Source organism: Electrophorus electricus, chromosome 1 (genome assembly GCF_041902795.1).
Source record: "Electrophorus electricus isolate QZ-2024a chromosome 1, ASM4190279v1, whole genome shotgun sequence".
NCBI lineage: Eukaryota > Metazoa > Chordata > Actinopteri > Gymnotiformes > Gymnotidae > Electrophorus > Electrophorus electricus.
The window spans coordinates 29348721-29366856 of record NC_137497.1 but is presented as its reverse complement, the minus strand read 5'-3'; the positions used below and the strand labels follow the sequence as shown (position 1 = coordinate 29366856).

The window sequence follows — 18136 nt, the reverse complement described above, 5'->3', positions numbered from 1 at the left end:
ATTTAGATGTCTAAACCCCTTGGATTCTCACGCTACATAAAGTTGCCATTATTGACTTTAACGTCTGTCTAACTTATGCTGGACTTAACGACTCAAGGAGTCCATCCCTAGCCTTTCAGACCCACATCCTCCATTCAGACCTTTTCCCAAGGTCCCTCCTTCCACAGACGTGCATGTTTAGGGCTTCACCTACCCTTCTGTGTGCTGCATGCACAGGCAAAAAGAAAATACTGACAAGCAGGGAAGGAACATCTCCATGTAGACTGATTGGTGCTGAACTGTGCTGAATTATTTTTGTTGCTGATTAGAGACAACTTTATATTACTCAGAGCAATTAGAAATTAGTCAGTTAAAAATTGCTTTCATTCATTAATTTTCATCCTCTTTAAATGGGCTTTGCCACACCTGCATAACAACCTCTTGCAAACATTACATTCTAGTATGCGGTTCATAGATTTCATAGTTGTAAAAGTAGTTTACAAACGTTCTATTCTATCAGCATTTTCAAATATCTATACGGAGACTGTGCTAAAAATAAAGTAGGCCAAAAATGCAGCACGCTCTTCAGTTTTTCCTGCACTCGGGGAAACGCGGCTGATCCCAAACACAGAGCCTCAGGAGCTTGCTGAGAAAAGGTTTCAGTTGGTATGGTACCACATCGTTTGTTTCAAGAGCAACCCCATATCCCATGAAGCTCTTGGATCATGGACCTGCACAGATCTGCTCTCCGCTTTACCTCATGCTGATTACTGCTGATGAACACATGGGCAAACATTCGCGCACCATGTGACACCACAATCTGCGGGATCATGACAGGATTTCAAAACATCCTGTAGGTGTTCACCCTCCGCTGCTCCCAGGAGAGGAGAGGGGAGTGTAGTAGGGTGACGAGAGGAGCGATGAGGAGCTGTGTGTGAGGTTATGGCGCACCAAGGGAAGATCTTCTTGCATGAGACTGGATGAGATAACGTCTCTCTGGGCTATTAAAGCATGGAACCCCTCTACACACACACACCCTCACACACACACACACACCCCCATGTGAGTATCAGAGCCCAGGTGAACCCAGGTACTGTTGAGCTCATTCTCACTACACACACACACACGTGTGGACACAACCACACATGTAATTGTCAGTATACTGTTTAAAATTAATTCTAATTGAAATTTTTATTTATTTATTCTTATCATGTATTTTAATTCTAGTACATTCTTGTTATGGCCTATACCTAAAATCTCCAATCACTTTAAGTCTGTCTGAAAACATCTATCAGAAGGCCCTTGCCAAAAATGAGCTGTGAGGCTGGTTCTGTACACCCCATGCTTATAGACACTGATAGAAAAAATCCAGAACATCGAGCTCTTTCATATTTGTTGTGCTTAAATGTTGCCGTCACACTGGTGAAGCACACCCTGCTTAGTGATCATGTTGTCAAGATAAACTCTTTCATTCTTTGTCACTCTGATACCTTGTTACACAATCACCAGCCATGTTATTAGGTGAACAGTTAATGTATACCGCATCTGTTACCGTGTGCCAACTGAACAGCTACAGCCATGACAGCACTACTCCAGTGTTAATGCTCAGCATTAATGCTTCACGGTTATTACGTATATACCAGCATTTCCACACATTCTTTCCTTCACCTGACTACGCTGGTAGCTATCTAGCTTTTGACAACCTTTTCACCTAACACGCCAGCAATTTTCACCCAACACGCCAGCAATTTTCACCCAACACGCCAGCAATTTTCACCCAACACGGCAGCAATTTTCACCCAACACGCCAGCAATTTTCACCCAACACGGCAGCAATTTTCACCCAACACGCCAGCAATTTTCACCCAACACGCCAGCAATTTTCACCCAACACGGCAGCAATTTTCACCCAACACGCCAGCAATTTTCACCCAACACGCCAGCAATTTTCACCCAACACGGCAGCAATTTTCACCCAACACGGCAGCAATTTTCACCCAACACGCCAGCAATTTTCGCCTAACACGCCAGCAATTTTCGCCAAACACGCCAGTGTTTTATTTCAATTTGAATCCCCAACTCCTATCTGGCCTCTCCTCAACTTCAGTGGCTTCTGGCTCTGGTCTTACTTCTCTTAAGACTGCTACCATTCTTCAGAGACCTTGCCTTGACCCTGCCTAAGTGAAGAATTATTGACTCTGAACTCTCCTTCCTAGCTAACATGTTACAGAGGGGTGTAAGCTTCACAGCTACCAGCTTTATTAGCCAACAGCATGTTGAATCTTTCCAGTTTGGCTTCTGATCTATGCAGTGCACTAGGACTGCTCTTATCCATGTCCTAAGCAATCTCCTGGGGCTGCTTGCACCAACAGGGTTTAACTAAAACTGTCATAATTGCTAAACTGGTTGTAGCTAAGAGGGTTTACACCTGTTGCACCAAGTAAAGTTATGCCTAAACTCAGTTAAGACCAGTCATAGCGGTGTGCATCCATGTGAAACGCGCAACAATGACAGTTGCCAAGCAACTTGTGCTACCATGAAGCAAAACTGCTGTGGCGAGATAATCTGCTATTTTCTGCTAACTTAGACTTCCAACTACAGAGCAAAACAAAACCCAAAAGTAATTTCACAGAAGGTGAAATCCATAATTTAATTATATAGTTTACATAAAGCCATAATAACCTCTAAACAAAGCAGCGAAATGACAAATAAAAAACAGCTCTCTCTCATTATAGTTCATTATAGACGTCTAAAGGATGTCTATAATGAACCTTGCCATTACAATGGACAATGGTAGCTCAGTGGATAAGGTACTCATCTAGTAGTTCAACCCCACCACTGCCAAGTTGTAACTCTTGGGCCCCTGAGCAAGGCCCTTAACCCTCAATTGCTCGAATTGTATTCAGTTCTAATTGTAAGTTGCTTTGGGTAAAAGCATCAGCTAAATGCCTTAACCACTGAGCTACCACCGTTAAAAGCTGTTACCACAGAAAAGGTATAGACTCTGTCTACACGCCTGCTCCTGGCAAGGCATAAAAGTTACATCTGGTCTTGGGGAAAATTGAGTTTGTGACCGGTTGGTGCAACAGTCTTAAAATTATGCCCAGAAAGTTACGACCAACTTATCTTACGACCATGCCAAAGTCCTGTTGGTGCAACCGACCCTGATGCAGTAAATTACGGTGCAGTCATTTTCTGTCATTTAGCTGTTGGTATCAAGTATTGCTACTGTTACACTTGTATTCCTCAGGGATCACTAATGGCCCCTTTTCTCTTTATTTACTTGCTGCCCCTGGGCCACATCATTTAGCGGAGTGCTCATGCATTAAAGAAAAAAAATCAGCTCTCATTACACTTACTCTCTATCAGTTAAACTGGCTACTGCTACTGCCCCACATTTACTGCAAACTCCTGCTTATGACTTTCAAAGCATCGCATTTATAAATGTAAAGAACTTGGAGACAGGTCATTTTGGTGTTACAGTACATACATTTTTGAAAACCGTATTATTACTTTTGGTCAAAGAGTTTGTGTGATTATGTAATGGCTGTTCACAAAGTGCCCAATTTATTATTATTATTATTATTCTTACCTCTTTTGAGGTTTTAACTTATGTCAAGTTATGCTGCACTATACCATGCAAAATGTGCAACATGGTATTTAATTCCTATTCATAATGTTGCCATGGCAGTAATAAGGGAACCAGTGTCAAATTCAGTGACTAAATACACCTGTAATCTATGCGAAGGCCAATAAAAATTGACTTGTAAATGAGGTCATGCATATTTAGACCCACGCCAAGAGACAGATGTCGGACCAACCCCAGTCATGAGACCAGTGGTACGCTGAAAACTGCCAGTTACATAAACCTAACCCATCTGTAACTGAGTTGATGACGACTTCTAAATCATGTCAGAGCAGAACAATTTAATCTCAGTCTATATCTGTTTAGAATCTATATATCCATAACACTTACTTTGCCATTTCTCATGGCAAGACTTTATGGCATTCTGAGATCCTGCTCAAGCAAGTCACCCTCCTCTGCAATACTACTACTACTGCAGTTGCAAAGTTTGCCATCATGCTCACCCCAAATAATTTTGTCACTTAGCTAAATGGATGCATGTGCTGAATTTTGTTGATGACTTGCATGTGTGATCACATCATGTCTTACCAGGACATTTACCATCAGACAGGTTCTAGTGGTGTTTTTTGCCGGACGGTGTTCCGTTATGAATTGATAACGTCCTATGCGAACAAGGACGAAATGCAGAAGCAGCACGTATCAAGCGACCAGTAAAATATGCAGACAGTCCACCTTTGTGAATGTTACCATGGCGCTGTTTGCTGTTAATGTCACGTTAAATCTGGCGGTAGGTTTTATGATTTTGGCCCTGGATTGTTTTCAGCAACGATGTGTGTGTCAGTGCATGTGTCTCTCAACCAGATCTCAATGCCACACAGATGTCTCATAAAATAAGCACGCATTGTCTTGTCAGACTTGGCATCTTACCTCATAGTCTCAACCAGACACACATTTATGTATCCAGAACATAGCCGTCCTATGTTAAGTACTCGCTTGGCGCTGTGCGCTCTGAGCGTGACGGCACGGCTCATCTTTGGTGAAGGGGTCCTGAAGGCCTAGTCCCTGGATGGTCTGTTTGCGTGAATCTGGTGTCTCTGCTTGACTCTGACTCAGCAGGCCACAGTGTTGGCCTGGCTAGCACTGTCATATCATCCTCACTGAGAGGGAGCGCTCCACCAGATCAGGCACTGGAGCAGTTACTTATTCACTGCGGTAGATTGCTGATTCACAGTATTCAGTGCAGTATTTGACTTTTTACTTGTTTCTTTAATTTGTTTCACTTTGATTTAGTTATTCCTATTTTGAGTGATTTTTCCCCCCCCCCCCCAATATACTCTTTATTTGGTTTTTAAAAGATCACAGCCGGTGCCTTCACACTCACATAAGTGTATGACTTGGAAAGCTACAGGCATCCAGCCATACGGAATGTTTTAGCGATTTATTTTTTTAATGAGGTTTTGGTTGTTTTTGTTTTTTTTACATTCCAGAACTGTGCTTAATGCACCATAGGAATTAGGTTTAGGAACAATTAGAAACTAGGGTTACTGAAGGCTACTGAAACCTACTGTTGCTATAATTCTGAAGAATTATTATGCAATCATGTAATCATCTCGTTGCATGAGAGGGTGTGCATCTGTGTTTACGTATGTGTGTGTGTGTTTGTAGGGTTATTAGGGTTTAGTCATAGCCACAGACACACACAGAAGAGGAAAAAAACCCCCCCTCAAACTCCGGTCAGCGTGTGTATCACTTTCTTCCACTCGGAGATCTCCAATGCAGTGGGAGGCACTGGCTGTGCTGCACGGATGTGAGCACAGTGCCTTTGCATCAGTAGCTATTCCAAACACTCCACACCCCACCCCGATTGGGTCTGTTAAAAAAAAACCAAAACAAAAACCCCAACCAAAAAAACACAGGGACAAACATACAGTGTGATCATTGTCCTCTGACCTTGCTGCTCCAGCACATGCTTCCTTCTGGCAACTACTGGCAGCACTAATAGCTGCTAATACTTTCCCTATCCAGGAGAAGGCCAGCAGGTCTGCTATTGGCTTCCTTTCCTGTGCCTCCGCGCCGTGGAGAGCTGCACACTCCAGAAGCACATAAAAGCCGTTGGTTTTTCCAGCCGTTTTTACGGTCGAGCAGCTTTTGAGCAGCTCTTACCCCTGGACCAGGCACAGGTGCCACGATGGCATGACTTTATAGAAGCCGGGGGTGGGGTGGGAGACGTGGTGGAATGGAGGGTTCCGAGCGGAGGGAGGGAACGAGGGTGAATTGGATCCAGAGCAATACTAGCAGGGGGTAGGGCTGGTTTTATGACCCGGGGGTGCAGGTGTGGAGCACCGGCGTGTCGACCGACCCTGATGTCTGGCACTAACATTCGCATGCTTGCATGCACACACCCACACCGCACACACACATTTACACTTGCTAAAAATCATGCCCACACCAGAAGGATACACACCAGCCGTATATGCGTACACACACAGAAATTATACCCCGGTGTGACACCCCCTTGGCGTCCCTGTGGGCTAAAGGCACCGGAGCCCGTTGTAGACCACGGGAGGCCCAGGGTAGGCTTGTGTCTTATTTCCACTATCGCCCTAAGTGGGTCATAGCAGGCTGCTATTCCCCCTCTCACGGTGCGTCAGAGGCAGTAGGACTGCAGACTCTCTGCTGGGACTCTCCCGAGTCTTTCCAAGTCCCCCTGCCTCTTTTTCCCTCCACTGGAGGAATGGCGAGGAGCTGGCCTCAGAAATGGCAGGCTCGTCTGCCCCGGGCCCCGGCCGTCTTAATTGCAATGCGGTCACACGCGGCTGCTCGCACACTTACAGGAAGACAAACATTTTAGTTGGACAACAAGGAAAATGCATTAAAGTTTTATACGGTAAAGTGGGAGGGAGCGAGTTAAAGTGTGCACGAGAAGGATGAATAATGCCATTGGTCCTGTGGTCGGGACGATTTTATTGCAATATATTTTCATATTTTACTGCTGGAAGTCCCTGGACTGTAATATCTGGAGTGGAGTGGTGCTGTGGTGAGCAATGACCTTACCATGCATGTTTCCTCTGGAGCTTCTGGTCCCGAGCGCGAATAGCAAGTTAGCACGACGTCGTAATGCCACAGGATGATGCGCGCGCACGAGCACGCGGCCTCGTTCCCCAGCAGGGCGTCTTCAACGGCACATCTGAAATTCGCACACCCTTCGTCGAGCTCTGTGCCGGCGGCGGCGTTCAAAACAGAGCGCGTGCATGGTGTTTTCTGCTGTGGTTCAGCGCGGGCGGTTCGGTGCTCACGAGCCTCCCTGCTTTTCGCTGCAGCGGGCGAACAGGAGGCCGATGAGACGGCGTCAGATGAGTTACTGTGACGCTCTCTACGGTGAGGAGCTTGCATTCATGCTCTGTTGGGTGCTGTACAGGGTCTGTTCTTCTGTCAGTATCACAGAATGTAATGTGGAGCAAATCTCCCGTGTTACGAAAGAAAGGAAAAGTGAACAATGGAACGGCTCCTTCTGTTAAGAGAATAAACGTTTTGAAAATGTTATTTTGCTGTCGCAAGTCACACAATAGACAATAATCATTACATCCATCTACAGCACCCTCGTGTCTCCTCTGTGTTCGTCTGTCTGTCTCTCTCTCGCTGCAGGCTATGTTCAGAGTCTTATTCGCCGTGTCATCAATAATGTGAACATCGTGGTGAACAACCTGATTCTGAAGTACGTGGAAGATGACATCGTGCTGTCAGTGAACATCACGTCCGCGGAGTGCTACACAGTGGATGAGCTATGGGACAGGGCCTTCATGGACATCGCCAGTGAGTCATCTAGCCTCTGAGAGTTTAGTTTAATCTTTAACAATAGACTTAGTCCAGCATTTAGAGCCGCGATTCCCAGTCACCATGGACCATGTGCTCTGCAGTCCATACAGAGGTTGATCAGTAGCTAATGAAATGAATCAAGTGTAGTAGTTTAAGGATGACAGAAATTTCCACAAAATGTGCAAAAAAGCAGAGCCACTGAAACCGGGAAGGGGACCCACCAATTCAGGATTAGTACCGGAGTTAGTGTGTGTCTAGCATCGGGGGGTTAGTGTGAGTATTCCGGTGGAATGAAGCTTAATGGAACTGGCTGGAAGCTGAGGCTGTTGTGGATTGACCTTTCCCCCCATCCTGAAGTGGTGGAAGACTTCCATTCTGAGCGTGGCAGTGTGCCTGACTCACTCCTACCGCTTCTCTGCACATGATAGATACGCCAGTCACTACTGTAGCCATTTAAGATCTTTACAGCTGCTGCCTCCCTCTCCTACACACACACGCACACACACACACACACACACGCAAGCACGCACGCACACACACACGCACACACGCTCACACACGTCTTTGTAAAAGTGGCAGTGCTCAAGCTCTAAGCGGCCCTGTAGTGGGTTAAGGCCTCTAGTGCCCGTACGGCTGCAGAGGAATTTTGATTTACTGCTGTTATCCTCCCTCCTTACCTTTCCTCGCTCTCCCCGCAGCTCCTGAGCTGGTCTTGAGGAAGGTGATAAATTTCGCAGACTGCACCGTGTGTTTGGATAAGCGGAATGCCAGCGGGAAGATTGAGTTTTATCAGGACCCCCTGCTCTACAAGTGCTCCTTCACAACCCGCCTCCACTTCACATACCACAATATCAATTCCAAAATCCCAGCGGTTATCAAAGTGAGATGGCTCCCTGCTCCAGTTCCTCCTTGGGCTCTCTCCGTTTTCCCCCCTCCGTAGATTGCCCTGCCGAACTGCTGCTTTAACTTCTTTACACTGACTAACTGTATTGACCGATAGTTGTTCAGCTTGGGGTTCACCCCCCCTTTTAAGCAAGGCCCTCTTTGCATGTATTTCGCGCCTGTCATGAGCAGCAAAGCTGATTTGGGGCATTTATTAAATGTTTTATTATTGTTGTGGCTGTTATTATGCTATTTATTGACTTAACGTGTGTGTGTGTGTGTGTGTGTGTGTGTGTGTGCGTGCCCGTGTTCGTGTGTGAACCTGTATGTGCGCATTCCAGATCCAGACGATGGTGGAGAGTCTGAAGCTGTCCCTGACTGACCAGCAGCTCCCCATGTTCATGCGCGTGCTGGAGCTGGCGGTGGCTCTGTACTACGGGGAGATCGGTGCTCACAGAGACGGGGAGAAAGAGGAGACCGTCTCCGCCACGGAGGCCGCGCTCAGCATCCCAGGTGAGCGCACTCGGCCGCATCCTGCGGCAACTGTGTGGGATTGAAAGTAGTTAAAAAAAATTAAACAGTTTAACTATTAAAAAATAGTTCAAAAAATTCGACTTCCCAAGCCAAATGTATTCTTGGAAAGAGGGATGATCGGTGCCCGTTATGTCCTATATTTAATTTTGCGCTGGTGCTACGAGGCTAATTTAGCAGGCGAGTATTACAGCTAGCCGTTTCACCCAAATCCTTTTCCATAAATACGTGCCCTAATTTTGTACTCTTTGCATCAAACAACTTTATGCTATTATTATACCGTGGTGCGTAACACCCACATTTCAGATGCCTCTCAGCCTTCCGAGGTCATCTAAGACGGTCGCTGCTGTGTAGCATTGGAATTGTATGATGAAGATGATGAGATTACAGCCAGTCATACACAAACTCCTAAACTCCATCAGCCGTTCTCCGTAGCTTTGCCAAAGAAATAGATGTTGTCTGAAGTGTATGAAAAGTTGGACATTTGTTTATGAAATGGTTTTGGGTTACCTGCATGCAGGAGTGTGTGTGTGTGTGTGTGAGTGAGTGAGTGAGTGTGTGTGTGTGTGTGTGTGTGAGAGAGAGAGAGAGAGAGAGAGAGAGAGAATTGTGAGGGAATGAGTAAAAGACTATAAGACTGTGATCTTAGGAGGTAGGTACAGGTGTGCAGGCTTCTCTCTCTAACATGCAGGGACACCTGCTGGCCTGTCGGTGCACTGGCTGATCAGAGAGCACACAGAGCACCAGACCTGCACAATGCCTGCAAATCACACTCGCAAAGCTGTGCAGGGCATCTGAACCTCCCCCCCCACACACACACATCTGAAACCCCACACACAGAATTCCTAGCTCAACGCAAGCTCCGTATACTCCACATACCTCAGACCAAGCCATCTGTACAGACACACAGACACGACAGCACACGCGCACGCCACATCCTCTACACCTAATATGCGCCACAGAGTCCTGGTTCAGCTTCACCTTGGTGCAGGTCTGCTACCGCGGCAGGCCGAAGCAGCCGCACCAGTCCGATCACTTAAAAAGACTCCAAAGAACCGACGAATTGTCTAATTGGATCCACATCTCGAACCTGCGGCAGGCAGGGCTGTGCTCATAACTCAGAGCTAATACCTCAGAACCAGCAGGGGAAAAAGGAAAAGCGTTAATTCTGCCTTTCAGGCTACCTGAGGGTCGGGGTGAGAGACTGAATTAAAATGGCGTCATTTTCACTTCACCTCACGCTCTGACCTCACAAAACGCTGCAACGGGATTCAACAGTCTGCTACAGGATTACGCATTCCAGCATGGTGACGTTCCTCTCCTCTCCCTCCACAGGCGGGGCTGGCGAAGGAGTCGACCCAGCCACACCGACTCCCTACCCCAGCCCGGATCAGTACATGCAGATGGAGGATGAGGAGCAGGGCTGGGTATCATGGGCCTGGTCCTTCGTCCCCGCCCTAGTTAGCACGGGCGAGGATGAGGTAGAGGAGGGCCTCTTCACGGCGAAGGCAGAGGACGGGCCGCCCAGCCCGACGCAGCTGTCCTTCAGGGAACCCATCGTGGCGGTGGGCTTCTACTGCACCAAGGCAATAGTCACGTTCAAGGTGAGCGAGAGAACACAGGCTCACCACCGCGCCCTCCAGCTCTGACAGCCCACGTCTAGAGCGGTGAACCACTAGACCCCTTATCTGCTCTCGTCGCTAAGCGCTCCATATGCGAATTGGGTGAAGCAGTGTGTTGCGAAATGGTCTGGATGTTTGCGGTTTGGCTTTCTGGGCCACATGGAGAGTTGAGTTTCGTTTGCTCTCTGCTGCGAGTCTCTCCATGATTCTTACCTTCCACGTGCCTCTCATTCATACCTTACCTTGGTCACACTGCGTGCGTGTATGCGTGTGTGCGTGTGTTTTTGAAAGTGCTTGCACGCACACAATTACATGCCTTCACACTCTTCTAACGCCAAAAACATTCCACCCGGTGCGGCCGGAATACGTCTGCCTCTGGTCTGCCTCAGCCATTTTAGCGGCGTTCCTGCTCCAGCTGCGGGGCACAGAGCTCCTGGCTCGTCGCTCATCTGCCGCCCCTTAGCCCTGCTCTGTTTCCCTTCTTTTAATCAATGAATCGCTTCTCCTCAGTAGTAATTGAAGCCAGCTGATCAAAGTGAGTCCTGCTTTGAACAGTCACCATCCCAGCCTGCGGTTCACGACGGCCGGGGTGGGTGAACGAGTCAGACCTGACCCCGCTGAACCCCTTTCTACCTTTTTATTACTTGCCTGATGGAGAAACTGAAGCGCTTTTCAGCAGCTGTCTGTTTTTGTTTTGTTTTTTTGGCGGGGGGGGTTTCTGGGTTCTTTCTAGTCTGCAGTTTAAACCCATTTGTTTGGTTGGGTTTCATCACACTTTTATCGAATAATTAATTCACTACTCACTCTCCTGCCCTCTTCCATCTGCTCCTCTCTCACATTCTCACATGGTTCTCAGCGAGACAGGATTGTACAGGGTACAGTTTAGCGTGATTAGGCTCCCGACTTAGTGTTGGATTGGTAGGCCTCTATCATTTAAAGTTAGTGCAGTAGATGAGGTTAGATGAGTGGAGCTCTGTGCGTTGAGGTTCTGTCAGCCAGCTGAGTGGTTGACACCTGGGAGCATGGCTGATTGACAGTAGCGTAGCAACCCGCTGATGCACGTTCTCTCAGTCAGCTGGTGTATTTCTGTCAGTTCTGTGTGTTGGTCAAAGCCCCCTCCGGCCTAGCTGACGTTTTCTCTATCTCTCTCCCTCCCTCTCGCTATCACTCCCCCACCCCAGCTGACAGAGGGCAGTTCTGAGAGCAGTTACTACAGCCCACAGAAAGTCAAGTCCCGGGAGGTACTATGCGTGGAACAGGAGGGCATCACCGTGGAGGTGCAATGACACATGCTTCACTTTTTCTTTCTCCATCTCCTTTCTTTTTCGCTCTACGTTTTAACCCGTTTGCTGCCGGTCGTTTACCAGTAACGCAAGTCAGACACCAGCTCTCTCCCTCGCTGTGTCTCTCAGGCGCTGATGTTGGGGGAGACGTTTTTTGACTGCCAGATTGGGGTAGTAGGCTGCAGGGCTCTGTGCCTGAAAAGCATTATGGGAGTGCGAGACTTTGAGGAGAGCATGGGCAGAATGGAGGAGGTAACGAATCCAGGCACAAACACACACACACATGCGCACACACCCACACCCACAGACACACACACACACACAGACACACACGTGCACACACACACACACACACACACACCCACCCATACACGTAATGTCTCTCACACACACAGCACTGACTTCCCATCCATACACACCCTCTTTGTTTACGCTCTTACACCCTTAGTTTACACACGCGTATGATACATATCATACGTCTATAATGCATGACATGTTACCATCTTACATGTACTGTGTGTGTGTGTGTGTGTGTGTGTGTGTGTGTGTGTGTGCATGGGTGTGTGTGTGTGTGTGTGCATGGGTGTGTGTGGTTGCATGGGTGTGTGTGGTTGCATGTGCTCTTCTGCAGGATGCTGTGTTTTTCCACTGTGGGGAGAGTCTGAGCGCTAAAGGAATGACCTACTTGACCAACTCCCTCTTTGACTACCGTAGCCCAGAAAACAACGGAGTCCGTGCTGAATTCATACTAGATGGCAACCTCCACAAGGTATCCTCTCACACCGGCGGCATCTTCATCATGTTCACCATCACCATTTTTATTGTTCGCCAAAAATATCCTTGAGAACACGTCAGTCGTGTCCGTGGAGCATTTAAGAGCATTCTGTTGTGTGTGTGTGTGTGTGTGTGTGTGTTTGGCTGGTCAGAGTATCCAGAGAGTTTATCCATGACTTTCTCAAGGCTCTAAGCTGTAAGGCGCTAAAGACCAGGGCGGAGGGTGGGATAGAGGGATGGACGGAGAGAGTGAGCGTTATAGGGATGGATAGAGAAAGGGAACGAACTGCTCCCGCTCTCCCTCTCTCTCTCCTTATCAGACGTGCCTCTTTCATCCCTGCCTCTATCCATCTCTCGCCCCATCCTTTGCTCCACGCTCCCACGGGAGGGTTTAGAGTCTGCTGTCCGAGTGGCTCGGCTCAGAGAGCTGCCGCCGGGCTCTGGGCTTTGCGCTAAAGCACAGCACTGTTTGAGGGCCACGTCGGCACAGCAGGGAGGCTTCCGTGAGGTTACCCACTTCACACTCAGGCCAACACGTCTTCCTCTGCGTCCTGCTGACTTTGAAGGGCTTGAATGGATAGTAGCGTGGCGTCAGGGACGTGTGAGGCTGGGAGTCCAGGATGTGGTGGAGGGGTATTGTAGGTGAGGGTTGCGCTAGGAGTACATGAGCTTCTTAGACTTGCACTGGTGATATTACTAGTAAGTAGTCTTTTAGTTATTTAGCCAAATAAGCCAAATAAGCCTGTTAGATGATTAGATGGCCAGTTGGTTAGCCTGTTAGCTGGTTAGCCTGCTAGCCTGTTAGCTGGTTAGCCCGCTAGACAGTTAGGTGATTAGCTATGTAGCTGATTAGTTCGGGCTGTACAGGCAGAGCTTCCTTCACTGCTGTTGTTGAATCTACATTGTCTATCCCAAGAGCCCTGCCACTAATAGCCTTAACCTCCTGACCCCTGGCACCACTGATGTTCCCGCTACATGTACGGCCTTCTTGCTCTCGCTGTGTGTGTGTGTGTGTGTGTGTGTGTGTTGGAGAGAGCGAGTGAGAGAGAGATCTACCGTGTCATACTGATGACCTCGTTTCCTCTGGTGTGCGGTAGGAGACCTACAGTGAGGCTGCAGGCCTGCAGCGCTTTGGGGCTTTCTACCTGGATTACCTCTACACAATGGAGAATGCCAGCGGCAGAGGTACCGGCTCAGCCCTCGCCCTGGCTGTTTACTCATCCCTCAGCTCTCTTTCACTGTCTCTCCCACCTTGTCTCATCTGTTCCCTTCGCTTTTCTACCCATCGCACGTGTTTGTCAGACAAGAGATCTTTTGTGTGCGTGTGTGAGAGTGAGTGGCACCGTGACGCTCCTGGCCTGAGCTTCACCCCAACTGCAGGGCACGTCATGCCTGCCTTACCCCACCGGCACCTGCAAAGAGACCCCCCCCCCCCCTTCTCTCTCTCACACTCTCTCTTTGTCTCTCTTTCTCTCTCTCTCTCGCCCTCTCTCTCTCTGTTAATATTTGCCTGACTTAAGTAGGTTCTGCTGTTCTAAGCACTTCTCAAGTCGGACCATCTTGAATGCTGCGTTTCGGTGCACCATCAAACTCTCTGAACCATTCTGTTATTTTTCAATTACCAGATTTGGTCTTTAAAGAAAGTTAATGGAAAGGCTCACACATTCTGCCCAGTGCCAGAGACAGTGTAGTGTGACTGCTGACTCACTGTACATCCTAGACTTTGATTGCTCCCCCCCATAACCCCGAGTTTTGTTCCCGGTGTCGTCGCCCCCCCCCCCCCCTCCTTCCCCCAGCTTCACATAATTATCTAAAGTAAAGCAAACAAAGATAGTGTCAGTCTCAGCTGTCAGGCTAATTTCTGAGGTGCGGATAAGTATCACTCTCCACGTCTTCCAGTGCAGCTGAAATGACACGTTCCTGTAGGAATGCGGTACGAGGCGGCGCTGGGCTCAGGCCGCCACCGGCATCGCACACGAAACCCAAAACGGGGTCGCGCTCTGCGCTGACTTCACCGCGCAATAACGCCGGCGGCGAGAGGCGAGAAGCGAATGAAGAGGCCTCTAATTCTGCAAATCCCAGCTAATTTCTCTCTGCCTGCCCCTCCGAGGCTGGACGAGCGGACAGATGTTTGATATTAACTCTAATCTGGCCCGGCCGAATGGGAAGAGGATGTGCCGTTACCCGTTGCACTTTTAATCTCTCGAAATCACGTTTGGAATCCGAGCCCTCCGATTCCACACTCTGCAAAAACCTAACGGATCTGAACTCGCTCTGTCTCTCGCTCTGTCTCTCGCTCTGTCTCTCGCTGTGCGTCTCGCTCTGTCTCTCGCTGTGCGTCTCGCTCTGTCTCTCGCTGTGCGTCTCGCTCTGTCTCTCGCTGTGCGTCTCGCTCTGTCTCACCCTCTCTCAGCACCCGCGTCCGTTATAGAGTGCTGCAGGTGGAAAACAACTGTGAGAGGGAGTGTGGGAGAGAGAGAGTGAGAGAGCTCGGACACTTGGAGTGCTCATCCCTCCCTGGCGTGTATGTGCATGCAGTTCATTGCTGCTCCTACAGGTGTCTCTGCAGGCGACAGCGTCTGACAGCAGTAAATCTGTCCCCCGGCACACCGCCGGTCGGGAGTGGGGTTCTCTGACCTTGTGTGTCTGCATACGTGTTTGCTTGTGCTGGAAAACACGCACGCACACACACGCGTACACGCGCACACACGCCACTGTGCCTCCTTAAATTTTATATTTAAATTCTTTTTAATGCATCACTGGGTATGAGCAAGCTAATGTATAACTAAAACTGTTATTATTATTATTGCTATTATTATTATTATGGTGGGTCATTTCACTGCCAGAGCAGGAATGAGTTTCAAAGAAACAACCTCTTTGCCAGGCAGCTTTAAAAGCAGCTCAACACTGTGTGTGTGTGTGTGTGTGTGTGTGTGTGTGTGTGTGTGTGTGTGTGTGTGCGCGCGTGTGCGCAGTGCTACAGGACGTGTCAGCGGTGGCAAAGCAGGAGCCCGCGCTGCTGGTTCAGGAGACATCGGTGAAGCGGCTGGCGATTGGCCCACTGCACCTGCAGCTCCACAGCAGCGCCGTCCATCGTATCCTCAAGATGGCCGCCTGTGCCATGGACCACGAGTACGAGCCCTACTGCAAAGCCAAGCCAGGTGGGCTCTGGGCCAGGGTGCGAAACCATTCACCCAGTCCATGAAAGATTTCAGGTTTCATTCCCTTCCCCCCCCCCCTGCCTCTCCCTCTCTCATTCTCTCCCTCTCTTCTCCTTTCGCCCTCCAGACGTGGTGGAGGAGTGCCGCACGCCTCCAGGGCAGGACGAGGTGGCAGTGCTGGAGGAGTTTATCCCAACGCGCCTGACGAGCGTCACGCTGCTGAAAGCTTCAGTTACCGTCGCCATGGCGGAGTTCAACCGGCTGCACATTCTTCTGCCTGCCATACTGGGTCAGAAGGTACTGCCCAGACATTCAAACCCACGCACCCCCGCCACGCGTCACGCAGGGCCGGAGGTCGCCCCGCTCACGCGCGTGCGTTCCCTCTGCCAGGGTTCATCTGCGCAGGCCAGCGCTCTCCTGCTACAGCCATCCAGGCCTCTACCAGCCCTCCGCCTGCAGGTGGAGCGAGTGAATCTGGAACATTCCGTGCCCATGTATGGGCCCGAGCTCACCCGTACTGTCAGCAGCCTGAGCCAACCCTCAGACAACCTGCTGCACCACTGCTACACACACTGCTACCTGAAGGTACACACACGCATACACACGCACGCACACATGCACACAAACACACAGACACACATATACAAACAAAGATTAAAAATAACAGGTAAAAGAAAAAAAAATTGCACAATGGGCTATTTTCTACTGCCACTTGTTACTGTGCAGTTTTATTTAAACCACTGTTTATTATTCACGGGATGTCTCAAATTGTTTTTACGGAAACACTCAGTTGTTTCCATGGTATGCTATATATTTATATTTGAGTAAGTAAAAATATGAAAAAGTATATTATTTGATACTGCTAACAGACATCATCGTATTGCTCACTTCTGGTAATAAGTTAACTGTGTGTTACTTTACCCACTACTGCTGTTGGTATTATTTCCCTTTTCTAACCTTAAATGCTAACTTCAACAGAAGTAAATGTTTTCATATTTAGATTTTCATGTATTAATGCCATTGTGGAGACATTTTATTTATTGTTCTGAAAAAAAAACCCCAACTAATACTAGCATGAATGAGGTTGAAAGAATAGGCTATAATAAGCAAAGCAAATAAAAATTTTAATTAAAGTAAAAATAGAATTACAATTTTTAATCCATTAGAACTGATTTAGATTAAAAAAAAACCGAAAATACATTTACAATCTACCCATTCTAACAGCCCCACAAAAAATCTTTTTTTGGGTGAAACCATATATTTGAGGATTTGTGGAACTTGCAGGGTTGTAAATGATTAAGAGCATTAAGAGGATTTTACAGAGAATGTAAGTGTGAGGATTGCAGACAAGGTGTGATGCATATAAACCCACCTGTTTTCATTTGGACTTTGACCGCGCAACTTTGGCCGTAATGTAACTGCTGGATGCACTTTTCCGAACGTCAAGCCATCATGGATTTACAGTAGTCTTAACTTAGAAGTAGCGCATGCTTGTTAAACACCCAAAACTGCTATAATCTCCTCTCTGCTAAACATTCAGTCTTCTTAAATCTGTTTCTTTATTTCTTAATGTTTCATCTGTGTTATGAATGAACTAATAATTAAACAATCCGGGGACATCAGGAATGACTCAGCTATGTCTTTTCCCTCAGTGTTTAGGAAGCATGGGGAACTTGCGTGGGGTGGGGTGGGGGGGGTTTATTAGGGTTGTGACGCATCCCAGGCACACTGAGAGTGCCTATCAGGAGGTCACGGTGGGGTTAACAGCAGTGTGTTTTTCCACACACGCACGTACGCACACCGGCGCGCGCTCACACACTATACGCACAGGTCTCTGTGTCGGAGTGCTGGAGATGATATTCGACACACCGGGGGACACATGGGACTCTCCCATGTGAGCAGAATTGCTCCGTGTGAATGAAGTGTGTTAGTGAGATGGAAACGCACTGTTGCGGAGGGAAACAGGAGTACTAAAGCAATCCCCACTCTAAACTTCAGACTCCTTCCTTTTGCTTTTTTATCCATCCTTTTTCTGCCACTCGCTCTTTCTCTTTCCGCAGGTCTTCGAGCTGCAGGCGGGGTTGACGCTGCTGGACAGTGAACGGGCGTCTCCGCTCTTACCCATAATTCCCTCCTTCAGTGCTGCCGTCTATGGGAAGATGCTGAACTTGCCCGCGTACTGGTGAGAACCACAAACAACAAACCCTGTAACCCTTCGCACAAAAGGAACAACTGGCTCTTAACCTTGGTGGGGTGAAACAGCCTGTAGCAGGAAGAAAGCAGGGATTTGTTATGATTATAATTACTCAGAGCGAGACACTCAGATGTTCGAAAGATGAAAGATGATTTTCTCATCCCCTCGCGCACCCTCACCTTTGCTGTGCATCTGTGAAAGTGGTATGCGAAGGTCTCTGCTGGGGGATGATTTTGCTCCATTAGTTTAGCTCTAAACATGTCAGAACTCCATATGGTTTTAACTGACCTGCTGCAGGGATTTACAGA

At 48.2% G+C, this 18136-nt stretch overlaps 1 protein-coding gene across 7 annotated transcripts in view; it reads left to right on the top strand.

The window, feature by feature from the left end:
• The window catches only part of vps13b (vacuolar protein sorting 13 homolog B), a 220605-nt gene that overhangs the window by 23025 nt on the left and 179444 nt on the right, over positions 1-18136 (top strand). For all 7 annotated transcript variants that reach the window (XR_014123789.1, XM_081714207.1, XM_035525873.2 and 4 more), the window contains exons 5-16: positions 7211-7378; positions 8080-8261; positions 8605-8776; positions 10130-10398; positions 11598-11693; positions 11829-11951; positions 12331-12468; positions 13571-13658; positions 15449-15634; positions 15762-15931; positions 16025-16219; positions 17695-17816. Coding sequence is in view for 6 of the 7 variants with exons in the window: in XM_081714207.1 (XP_081570333.1) it covers positions 7211-7378; positions 8080-8261; positions 8605-8776; positions 10130-10398; positions 11598-11693; positions 11829-11951; positions 12331-12468; positions 13571-13658; positions 15449-15634; positions 15762-15931; positions 16025-16219; positions 17695-17816 (1909 nt within the window). In the remaining variant the exon portion in view is untranslated. The remainder of the gene's footprint in view (positions 1-7210; positions 7379-8079; positions 8262-8604; positions 8777-10129; positions 10399-11597; positions 11694-11828; positions 11952-12330; positions 12469-13570; positions 13659-15448; positions 15635-15761; positions 15932-16024; positions 16220-17694; positions 17817-18136) is intronic.